Here is a 12,377-nt window from a genome sequence, read left to right on the forward strand (position 1 = left end):
TGGGTTGGATGCGTCGTCAGATCCTGTAAGCGGATGATGAGCTGCGGGCATCGCAGGCTTTGCCAGCGCTCCCTGACAGCCAAGCCTTTGGTGTGGCTAATATTCCTTTTCTTCCGCACCTGGCAACTCCCTCCATCTATCCTGCCGACTGCTCACAAGTTTATGTAGAAAACTTATTTTAACACCACCTCCTCCACCACATCCTCCCAATCTCCAATTAACAGTTTGAGCTTGTGAAGTAACTGACACTTTCAGACACAAACAGTCTCGTTGGTGGGACAGAGGGGGGCGGCTGTTTTGTCTGCTGAGAAGCTGACGTGAATCACTTCAGCGAGAGCCCCTTGACATTGACCTGGTCTCCCTCCTGTGACCCCCACCCCCCTCCCTCCACCACCATCTCTCCTATACATCTCCATCTCAAGCACTGCTTTTATACCCCCTCCTCCTCCTCCTCCTCCTCCTCCTCCTTACCCCCACCTCCAACTTTCCCTTTAGCCTTGGTCCCCGCAGAGCATCCTTTCATGTGTTTGAAGTGTAGGGCACCGAAAATTAAAGTGTGTGTGCGTGAAAGAGGCAGGGGTGAGGAGGAACCCTGTGTGTGTGTGTGTGTGTGTGTGTGTGTGTGTATGAATGTGTAGGTGGAAGGTATTGTTTGAGAGGTTCTCTCTGGACCTGATGGGCAAAAGAAGAGTAGGGGAAGAGGGGGGTGGAGGTGGATGGGGTGGTGGGGTTGTGGAAATGGCCAAGAGGGCTTTCCCTCCCTCTTCATATGATGAAAGGAGAATGAGGGAGAGAGAAAAGAAAAAGAGGGGCGGGGGGAGAGATCCAGATGAAAGTGAAGGGAGGGGTGTGCTTCTGTTTTGTATCCTGCACTTTAGTCTGATTTGAAACATGAAGCTGTAGACAACATCCCTTATTATATTATCATCATCATCATCATCATCATCATCATCATCATCATCATCCCAAAGAGGCTGAAAACTCCATGATTGGTCAAAGTAGAGACATTCAGTTTGACAAACTCGCCACATATTTACTGCTGGCTAAGCCTATGATACTGGCTGAATACCTCTTTCCTGAAAAGATACTTAATTTTCTGGTGTACGGTGTGCTTGAGCGGATGGATGTCGGCTTTTGTGTACCTGCCAGTCCACCAAATCCATCACGAGGCCGGCCAAGCCGTATCAGTGCAGCGCTCCTCTGCATTCTCACGCCGAGAAAAACCCGGCTTAACCGAGGGGATTTAGGCCCAACTCGCGGAATGATGGCGGGGAGAAAAATGGAATGGCACAAAAGAGGGATAAGCGGGATGGGTCCGAGCGGTAAACTGGGACCTCCCAAAATAACTTGTGCAAAAGGGAAGATGTGTTTGTGTGTCCTCAATTAGGACGCCCAATTTGGAGTTGGAGGGACTCTCCCCTTGTGTTCCAGCAGCTGCAACACGGAGAGTTTTCAAGGGGGAAATTCTGAGTACTTACTATACACACACACACACACACACACACACTGGAGGGTAGAGCCCCAGGTGACCCTGCTCTTCTTTAGTTCACATGAAAGAGAATTAGAGAGAGCTGGGGGGAGAGAGAACAAAATATGGAGCCAGTGTTGGAGTGAAGCTTTACAAACATGGATAGAAAGAGAATGGAATAAGAGGAGACAGAGAAACACTAGACGGAGAAATTATCAAAATCCATTTTAATTTCAACAGTTTTATCCAGCTTGTATTGTCATGGTTCCAAGAGGCACTCAAAAGATGGTACATGTCAAAGTCAGGGCAGCTAACTGCCATTGAGAACTCACATCTTGGATTCTTAAGCCTCATTTTTAAGTTTTGAGACTAAAATAAACTGAATAGAATGAAAAATACACTCAAGAAAATAGAATTGAACAGTGAAATGAATTCATAAAATGTGAAAGTTTTTAATTTTTGAAAAAGGTTCACAAAGTTTGGTTCAAGGCTGAGGTCAGTGGGGCTCAGCTTGTTGATTTTGGAGTCATAACGTCAGTATTTTTACTGGTCAAAGTGAATTTTACAGTATTATTCAGCCTTGGAAACAGTTGCAAAAACTCAAAGACGATGCTCTCAGAGGAGCTCGGTGAAAGTCGCTGTTGAGTTGCATTATGGGAAGCGTAGGTTCCAGTCCAGCCTACAGTCAGCGTCTCTCCTTTGTTTCATATTTTGGCCACAATATAGTCAGAATATCTCTGCAGCATCGATTTTGACCGTTCTTTGCTTGGAAGTACCCAAACTTTATACTAAATGCTGTAGTCCCCCTTTAACTCACACAGTCATACACAAAATAATTGGTGAGGTGGGATTGTGACCACAGGAAACTCACAGAGGTCAACTCCTCCACCCTGTCACCCCTGCACCATGCATAGCAGACTGTGTGTGTGTGTGTGTGTGTGTGTGTGTGTGTGTGTGTGTGTCTGTGCTCTGGGGCTCCAGTTCCCTCTGATCCCTCCCTTATCTTTCACAACCCCCCATACACACACACACACACACACACACACACACCCTTGTCTGCCGCCAGCCGAGTCCCCTGCGGCCTGGCGCAGCAAACAGATCGATACACCGGAGCTAGGCCGCATTAATATCTGTCGCTTCACCCCCCCACCCCGGCGCCCGCTCAACTGCTTTAGCGCACACACACGTGCACACAAGATACACACACGCACACACAGACACAGTCAGGCACACACATGCAAGCACCTAAATCACACAGACTCACACAAACACACGTCACACCCGTACCGGCGGCGGAAATGGCCCCTAGCTCCCGAGGGATCTGTCTAATTAAAAAAGAGGGGGAGGGGGGTGGAGGGGGAGGGTGGGGGAAGAGCGGTGAGAGAGGATAGATAGATTGAGGCAGAGAGAGGGAGGAGAGAGAGAGAGCAGGATGGATTTTTCTCTCATTAGAAGCCATGTCTCCTGGTGTGGCCTGGCCTGGCTGATAATGATGAGGCCTCTTCTCCTGCGAGGGTGAGAGACAACCGGGGTTGCTGGCGGAGGGAGAGAGAGAGGGGATGAGCGGAGAAAGAGGTGGAATGAGGCGAGTGGTAGAGGGCAGAAGGTGGAGAGAGAGGGCGGGCAGAGATAAAGGGAGAAGTCGTGATGGTGGCGGAGGTGTGGAGGGGTAAAACCACTCTGTGCCCAATGTGCGAATTCTGTTTTTGCTCGCTCGCACAGAATCACACCGGTCAGTATTTGTTGAGAAAACATCGTTACACACCGTCGTTTTTCATCTTTCCTCTTCCACTTCACATTAGCTTGAAACTGGTCAGCTCAGTCCCAAAGCGCGACGGATGGATTTGAGCGCTATGAGCTAATTTCATACGTCTCGGCCAAAACGGCTGTTTTGCTTATCCTTGTTCAGTGTGTGTGTGTGCGTGTTTATGTGCTCGTGTGTGTCTATATGGTGTAACATGGGGATTAGAAAATGCACGGCAGTCATTTTCAGTATTAATGTGGAATGAGCCGAGTGGAGCTTTCTGCATACTTATGCCTCACATACCTCACAATAGGACAATACACAACTTTTTAAAGTATGCTTCACTCGTGATTTTTGGCCAGAAAACTTGTAATGTTCACTCTTGGAGCTCATGTACAACACACTCCAAATGTGCCATCAACTGTAAGTTGGTAAAATGTATAGTCGGTGGGATTTCCTGTGTAAAATGTTCCATACAAAGCTTCTGTTAATGTATTATTATAGATGTGAGCAGCTGGATACTGAATTAGTTTTTGTCCTCCCCTCTCTTCCCCTCTCCTCTCTGCTTTTTCCCCTCCGACTCCATCTTTTCTTTCTTCTTTGCCTCAACTATTAATCCTTCATCATCTTTGTCATGTCAACTCTATCTTGCCATCTCTCTCCCTCCTCTCTGCTTTCCCCGTTTCGCCCCTCCGCTCATTATTCAGACATGCTGCGTGCTCGCCAGGAGGCGTTGGCTGCGGCGGTGAGGAATCCAGCGGCCTTAGAAGCTCACCTGCCCTCTGCGGGCAGCTCCTCTTCGTCCAGCCAGAGACGCAAGCAAGGCCTGCCACAGCACCGTGACGCACATTACACCGACAGGTGAGAAACTGATGTAAAACACACACTCTCAAGCAACACAAACCTCTATGTTAGCCGGGCCAAAGCTAGCTGCTGAAAGTGCAACCCTGCCCTGCTCACAATACCAGCATTATTCATCATTAATAAGGCCCAACACCCACATCCTCCACACACATGCTGCATTAGAGGCCCCAGTTGATGTGAGCACATGTAAAATCACAAAGGAACTGTGTTGAGATTGTTCAGAAAAAGCCTGTCAGGAAGAGAGAGTCGAGTTAATCACCTGCCAGTTTGCATCACCACACCGCGGCACTTTTCATTCTTCCACCGATTCCAAGCTTCCTCAGCAAGATCTGATCTCATATTTGGCTTTTTCACTGTGCCGCAGTGCACGTTTGTGTGTGTGCGTGTGTGTGCGTCTCCATATACATGGCTAAACTAAGGATCCAATAACCTCTTGGCTACCACTGTGGAGCTGCACGCCTGTATCGCCCGGCTCTTCCTCCCTCCTCTCCCCCCAGCGCTGGCCCCTGCGCCTCCCAAACAAAGCCGGGGGCAGCGGGAGTGGGCGGGTAATTGCTTGTCGATTATTTATGTGGCGCGGAGAGAGGCGGGGGATCGATAATGGGCCGGCGGTGCGGCAGCAGGGGGGGGAGTGTATTTGTGTGTGTGTGTGAGACCGAGGAGGGGGTGGTGAGGGGTAGGGCTGGGGATATAAGCAGGAAGCAGAGCGGCCAGGCGCTGTGTGGTGCAGCTTTGGGAGGCTGTGGGGGTGTATATATATTGTGTGTGTGTGTGTGTGTGTGTGTGTGTGTGTGTGTTGAGGGGGCGCTGATTGTTCGCGTGTGTTTGTTTGTTCCATTTCTCAAGCTGGCGGTCTCTATGCGTGCTCATCTATGCGGATTGAATTTGGGTTTGTTTGTGTGAGTATGTCTGCTAATTTGTGTGTGTGTATGTGTGCGTGCGTGCGTGTGTGTGTGTGTGTGTGTGTGTAAGGGAGAGGGAGGCCAGTAGTGCAGTGTGAATGTAGTCAGTGAGCCGCGGCTGTTCTCCGACAGCACACAGAGTAATTAGCCACACAGGACCGGGGAGAGTTAACTAGGCCTCACCCTCCCTTCCTTCATCCATCTCTACCTCACTCCGTCCCCCTCTACCTCCCCCCGCCTCCTCTTTAACCCTTTCACTCTCAATATGTTTCTTTTTGGAGTGAATACAAAAGGACTTAATGAGGAAAATATGTTGAAGAGCTCTTTCCATCACTTGTGCCATTGTTCAAACGAGAGAATACGAGAAGAAAAAGAATGATGCAAAACCTGTGTGATATCCACCTGCACACACTCATGTCCACGTCCATTATAGGGCCAAAAGTAAAAATGGACACGTACATCAGGTCTGGGGCTGTTTTACTTCATATTAAAAAAACATAATTTAGACAGTCGCATGCTCCAACAGGAGAGTCCCCTCATGTTTCAAAATGATGATGGCCCCTGTGCGGGGTCAATAAAGAAATGGATTCCCATGTTCTCAAGAACTTGACTGGCCTTTATAAAACCCAGACCCCATCCAGCAGCTTCGGGATGAACTGACTCACAGACTGTAGGCCAGGCTCCTGTGCTCTTATGGGATGATTGAGATCAAATCCCTGCAGCCAGGTTCCTAGCTCCTTCACAGAAGAGTGGAGGCCGTTATAGCAACATATTATTAGCCATAAGTTGGGAATGAGATGTTAAACAGTCTCACGTGGGAGTAATGTCTACATACTTTTGATTAAATAGAATATACAGAACCTGCGAATAAGAGAGAGAGGCAGGAAATTAAGAGGAGACTTGAGAGTGGGATGAGTGCAAAGTGAAGAGAAAATTAAAATCGAGATAATTGGCGAGTAAAAGCAAAAAACTGCGAATGTGAGTGTGCGATGGAGGCTCTCCCCCTCTCTCCCCCTCTCTAACTCTCTCCGTGGCTCACCTTTCCATCGACCCCTCATCATTGATTATCTGGGGCCCATTAGGGCCCATTGTTAAAAACAAATCATTAGGGCCGCTCGATGGGCTTAGAGCCTGGCGCTCCATTTGTCTGGCCTTAAATGGCACTAAGCTCACCAAGCATCTGCAAGGCAAATAAGGGAGGGATGGAGAAAAGCAAAGAGCGAGAGAGAGGAAGTGGAAAACATGGGGGCTTAAAATGGGAATGAAGAGAAGGAAGCAGAAGAGAAGAAGAGAGGAGATGGCGGGAGGACGAAGTGACGGAGAGAGAGATATGAACCAAAATAGGGAGCGAGGAGATCGAGAGAGTGTGAGATAAAGGGGGGGTGGGGGGGGAGTGAGGGAGCGAGATAGAGGGCGAGAGAGAGAGCGAGCGTGGAGGGAGCCTCATCCATTTTAATGAGCTTCCTGTGTAAATGTGTTCCTGCGGAGAAGGAGCCGAGGGCGGCCGCGCGGCGCTCCTAATCCCCCCACGCTCCCGTCATTAAGGGCAGCCCTGTCACACACACACACACACACACACACACTCACACACCAACACACACACACACACACACACACAAACACACTTATACAGGCGCACACACACTGCCTGGGCTGCTGCGGGACGGGACCGCTGTCGCCACTCTGACAGGTCGTCACACACCAGTGAATTCCCCAGGAGCCCCTGGCCTCACTGCAGGCAGAGAGAGAGAGACATAGAGAGAGAGAGAGACAGAGAGAGACATAGGGAGAGAGAGAGAGAGAGAGAGAGAGAGGGAGAGAAAGAGAGAGAGGTTATAGTTTAGTGTGATTATGAGCCCACCTTACATTTGTGAATCTGCCTATTTTGAGTCTCGTGCAAAAACTAGGTGAGCGTTTTTGCCTCATCTTTTTATAGCATGTTAGTGGTTTTCCAACAAAATGCACAGATAGGCCTAAAAGAAACCACACGCACACACAGACACGCACGCACACACAGAGCCCCAAAGCAAAACGACTAATGTCTGCCACTCCTCCCTTAAAATTGCCTCCTATAAAAGGAGGAAGAGAGGGAGCGATGGAGGAAGGGAGTGGAGGGGAGTGTCAGACACACTCTTTCTCTCTCTCTCTGTCTCTCTCTCTCCGTGTCTCTCACTCCCCGTGATTAGGCCTAATTATGGTGGCGCAGACGCCTGGCAGCCCCAGTCATGCAGCTTTAATTGACCGTTATTCATCTGCGGGCTAACGCTAGGCAAGGGTAGGCGGTGCAAGGAGAGGGAAGAAAGAGAGGGAATATCAGAAAGGGGGGTGGGGTTGTGTGTGTGTGTGTGTGTGGTGGTGGTGGTGGGGGGGGTGATGAGAGTTTGGCATGCGGGAGCCATGGCGGGGGTGGATGGGAGTTTTGCGGGCGCCTCTGCGTAGCCTAGTGGAACTGCGCGTCGCAAGGCTAATTGCTAGCCCCGAGGGATTAGGCCAGGTGATTACACACTGGGCGGTGTAATTACATAAGCAGCGGCTAGCGGGGCCCCGGCTCGCGGCTCCGGGGTCACGCGCCGCAGCCCTCACCCAAGATTAATTGGAGCTGCCACTGGAGTGCGAGGCACCGCCGGAGAGAGCGGTTATACGATTAGCATTAACATTTCAGCGGCGGAGGCGATCGATGAATGGTTTTCACCCCCCCCCTTCAGTACTGGCTCCGACTCACCCCCCCCACTCCATCTCATCTCCCTGCTCTTGTATGCGTGCCCTCCCTCCTTGGAGCTCCTCTCTCTCTCCTCCTCCTCCTTCTCCTCTTCCCTCACCATTTAGTGAGGCAGGAGACATGCAGGCGCTGGCTAATTTGAACGCGTTTGCAAAACAATATTTGCGGTTGCGTGCGTCCCAGTGTTGGTTTTGATTTTGTTGTTTTCCTCAGCTTGTTTCTCTTGTACACTTTTGTGTGGCGGCAGTCACACACAGCTGAGCTCTGATTGGTGTGATAGCAGCAGCTCAGGAGGAGAGGAGCGAGAGACAGGAGAGAGAAGAGAAGTGTGGGTAGGAAGCTCAGGAAAAGGCCCTGGAAACAGCTGTGGGTTGAGACAGGGAGCGGGCAGAGAGCATCATCATCCACTCCAGGCTTGAGGCCTCACACACTCTGACACTCTCAAAGGGTCAAGGTGCAGGATGCCTCAGTCTTCTGACAGCTTTTTATCCGCTTCTTCAAAACCTGTCCCTGTACCGATGAAGATGTGCAGGCAACAGGGAGAAAAACAGAGAGAGAAGAGAAAGGATTATAATGAAAAAAGATGAGAAAGCAAAACTGAAAGAGGCAGGAAGAGACAGGATGATATGGAGTGATGAAATGGGGAGAGAAAAATACATCGTGGTGAAAGAAATAAAAGTGGAGGAAAAGAAAAGAGGGAACAAGAGAGGTTTTAAGAGGTCATAGAGAAGTAGAGAAGAACAGAAAAAAAGATGGGTAAGACAGAACAAGAGGCGGAGGGAGAAAGGTGAGAGGCGCCTTTCCCCCTTAAGGAGGACAAAAGACGAGGCCAATAATGGAGAGGCCTTTTCAGAAGCAGAGGTTGCAGGACGCTCCATCTTTTCACCGGCTTCAATGCAGCCTAGAGAGCGAGAGGGAGAGAGGGAGGGAAACGGGGAGAAGGGCGTAAAAAAAGGGAGAGAAGAGAGGAGGGATGAGTGTTAATTAGAAGGTCCTTCAGCCCGTGGCCCCGGTCAAGACGCAGGGGCCGCCCCAGCTGTCGGAGCATGACACACTGGCATTGTGCATTCAGCCCTCATTATGTGTGTGGCTCTAGAGTTTGTGTGTGTGTGTGTGTGTGTGTGTGTGTGTGTGTGAGGCGGCAGGGGAAGGAAAGGCTGCAGTCCAGGGTACAGCAATGGCCAGCGGCGCTTGCTGCGGCGTGACAAGACTGATGAGGCACTGGGGCGACACGGGGGCCTCTGGAGCTCCACTGATAAAAATACACCGCATTCATTGGTGTGGCAGCACGCACACACAAACGAGTTGAGACGTACTGAGAGCAAAAAAACCCCACAGAATTATTCTTTTCATACATCCCTCCATGCTTTCGTCAGTTTAATAGTCATTTCAAAGCGTCCAATGAAACTTGAATGTTGTCCTTTTTCATTTTTGTGTCCACAGAGACCTGTCCCACCCTCCACCTCTACTGTCCCCTCCAACTGCGCCTCACATCGCCTTAGGACCTCACCTGCGGCCTCCTTTCCTGGGCATGCCCTCAGCTCTCTGCCAGGCCCCTGGTGAGTCATCAGTCATTCGAAGGCTAAATAGATAATTCATAGTACTAATGTGTATGCATATAGTATGTTTGAAAAAAAAAAAAAACATTGACACTGAAAAAAGGAAATATTCCATGGCTCTCTACCAAACCATTTGATTAAATTATACATTTTAAAAGCTCATAAAGGTATGGTAGTTGCAGGATAGTCATTACAGAATAATGTTTAACATGACGAGACATGAACTGTAGAAATGTTTTCTTGCAGCGTACCTTTCAGTCACTTTCTTTGAACGTGTTTTCACGTAGATTTGGGAGCATTCGTGTCACTTTTTAAATGTGTGTTTTCTTGCTGTTTCTCTCACAGGTTACGGTTTCCTCCAACCAGCTCAAGCTGAGATCTTTGCTCGGCAACAGGAGATGTTGAGAAAGCAGAATCTGGCCAGGTATGTTATAGTATGCAGTAATAGCGCAATTATGGCAGCCATGTATAATGGTAATTAATGGCAGCTAAAAGTTAAAGGAGACCTATTGTGCTTTTTTCATATTGTCCCTTCCTATCAGCGTGTTATAAATGTTCCTGTGCATGTAAAAGGTCTTGAAAGTTAAAAAGGTCAAAGTCTGCCCCAACAAAAGCTCCTCTCTCCCACAGAAAACACTGCTCCTGAAACGCCTCGTCAGTAGTCTCGCTTTAATTCCATGACTTTGTGACATCACACTACATCGCCATGTCACACATTTGCAAAATTTATGCCTAGCGGCTTGTTTGGCACATAAGAATTGATTTAGCTCAGCTGGCTCAGGCATGTGTGAGCTGACCAATCAGAGCAGACTGGGTATTCAGGAGGCGGGCCTTAAAGAGACAGGAGCATAAATAGAGGGTTTCAGACAGAGGGGGGAATACAGTGCTGAAGTACTGGACAGTATGAGAACACTGATGTGTTTTTTGAGCTTTAAGATATGTAAACCTATTCAAGTAGTCACCCAAAATAAAATTATGAACCTGAAAATGAGCAGAATATGTCTCCTTTAAAAGTAGCCTCAAGATGGGGAATTGTTTTATAATGTACACCCATGCAAAGCAGTGTTGTAAATTTGATAGACTGCCTGTACATTAAAGTCCCGGTGTGTTTCACTGCCTCAGACTCGAGATGTCGGCAGAGCTGCTGAGACAGAAAGAGTTGGAAAGTCTCCACCAGCGACAGCAGCATCAGCGTCTCCTGGGCTCCGACCATCTGGGAGCTCTACCTCCTGGCCTTCCCCCCGATCATCCAGCCCTGCGGAGTCTCCACGACATCCCAGAAGGCCATCCGCTCCGTGAGGAACTGGTCCGCCGCTCGAACGCAATGCTGGTGCTTCGCCATGGGGCTGCCACACCCCTCCTAACCCTCAACCACCAGCAGCAACCAGGGGCGTCCTCCACACACAAAGACACCCAGGCACAGAGCTCCTCTGTGGGTCCAGATGCCGACTCCAGGAAGACCCCCCGCAGGGGTCCCCTGACACATCTCCGTGCTGGGGATCACATGGGAAGAAGAGAGGACAGAGGAAGGGAGAGAGACAGGGAGGTGCAGGATGAGGAAATGAAGGACTCTGACAGCGAGGCAGAGATGTGTGAGGAGAGGCAGGACAGCGTCAGTGCCAAGTCCAGCAGTAAACCCAGGGACAGGGAGAGAGACAGGAGCAAAGAGACTGGCAGCAAGGGAGTGTGTGAAGGTGCCAAGGAGACCGGAGAGAGCTCAGGCCGGCTGAGCGCCCCGTGTAGTTCAGCAGGTACAGAGTCGCCCAATCGCCACCTGTTCACCCCTGGACTGGGCAAGGCTGATGTCAAGTACCAGCTTCCACCTGGGTTCATGCCACCGCTGCCTGCTCTTCATGCCCAGTCGTTGCCCTTCGGATTCCCCTACGCCAACCCCTACTTTCACACGGGTGAGAGACTCAAACACACACACACACACACACACACACACACACACACAAACAAACACATGAGGCTGAAAGGCGACATGTGAAACCCATTAGCGTCACTCTCTGTGTGCGTGTCTCCAGTGTGGAGACCTTTCCCTGTTAGGGGCCCTGCCTCTGACCCCAGTGTGACCCTCATGCACACCAGCAGCAGCACGGCCACGTGGGCAGAGGAGAGGGACGAGGGGGGGTGTTTGCTCACATACTGACACACAATGTTATTATGTTTTTGATTGTCAGTTAATAGTTTGAAATTTATGAAGGAAAAGTCTGAAAGGTTAACTTTCCCTTTTACCAAAGGAATAGTTTAACACTATATATTTAGCTCTCAAGTACTATTAAATCATTTATTTTCTAAATTTAAAGGTTTCTTCCTCAAATTTATCATAACTAAACAGAACAAAACAAAATGTACTTTCAAATGTGTGTCTGTGGTGTCTGAAACAGCAGCAGGATCCTCCGCCTGAATAGCAACTCTGTACCCTGTGTTGATATTGACACATCATTTTCACCCACTGCTGCTCTTTCAGGCTCTATGGGAGGTCTTTTCATGGATGGGGAGGACTCGGCCACAGCAAACCCTGTGGAGGACATAAGCAAGTGGAGTGTGGAGGACGTGTGCGGCTTCATAAGCAGCCTGGCCGGATGTGCTGAATACACACAGGTGAGGACGTAGTGAGAGGGAGGAGGGAGAGAGGAAGCCAGGGGCAGGCTGACGAATAACCATAGAAGAATAGTGACCAAGATGTAGTACATACTGCAGCACTACTGTAGTACTTATCACTACATGTAGGTAGAAGCACTACACAGCAGTTTTTTCATGTTTATTGTGAACGTGTGCAGGTGCATGAATGCTCTTGTTGTGCATGTACGTGTACATCCTGTAATTTGTGTGAATGAAATGTGTGTGTGTGTGAATCCATATATTGTTCCAAAATGCGATATCCAGAATTTGAGAAAAGTGAACCAGTGTTATGTATCTTTCTATCTTTAACGAAAAAACACAACAAAAAATATGAATCGAAAAAAAGAAAAAGTAGTAGTAAACCAATATTCACATGATGATCTACGTGTTTAAAGATCTTATCGTAATCTGTGTGATGCGTTTCCTGTGGCTCCAATGTAAAAGAGCCATAAATCTTGTTCCATGCAAAAATGATTTGTAAAGTTCAGCTGAA

The 12,377-nt window shown here is 49.1% G+C and overlaps 1 protein-coding gene across 2 annotated transcripts in view; it reads left to right on the top strand.

Annotated features, from left to right (window-relative positions):
* Positions 1–12,377, top strand: part of samd11 (sterile alpha motif domain containing 11) — a 52,525-nt gene that overhangs the window by 37,505 nt on the left and 2,643 nt on the right. For both annotated transcript variants that reach the window (XM_084367990.1, XM_084367991.1), the window contains exons 7-11: positions 3,920–4,073; positions 9,141–9,256; positions 9,602–9,680; positions 10,379–11,163; positions 11,730–11,863. In XM_084367990.1, coding sequence (XP_084224116.1) covers positions 3,920–4,073; positions 9,141–9,256; positions 9,602–9,680; positions 10,379–11,163; positions 11,730–11,863 — 1,268 coding nt within the window. The remainder of the gene's footprint in view (positions 1–3,919; positions 4,074–9,140; positions 9,257–9,601; positions 9,681–10,378; positions 11,164–11,729; positions 11,864–12,377) is intronic.

This window comes from Pagrus pagrus (genome assembly GCF_965226575.1).
Source record: "Pagrus pagrus genome assembly, chromosome: 11".
NCBI classification, from domain to species: Eukaryota; Metazoa; Chordata; class Actinopteri; order Spariformes; family Sparidae; genus Pagrus; species Pagrus pagrus.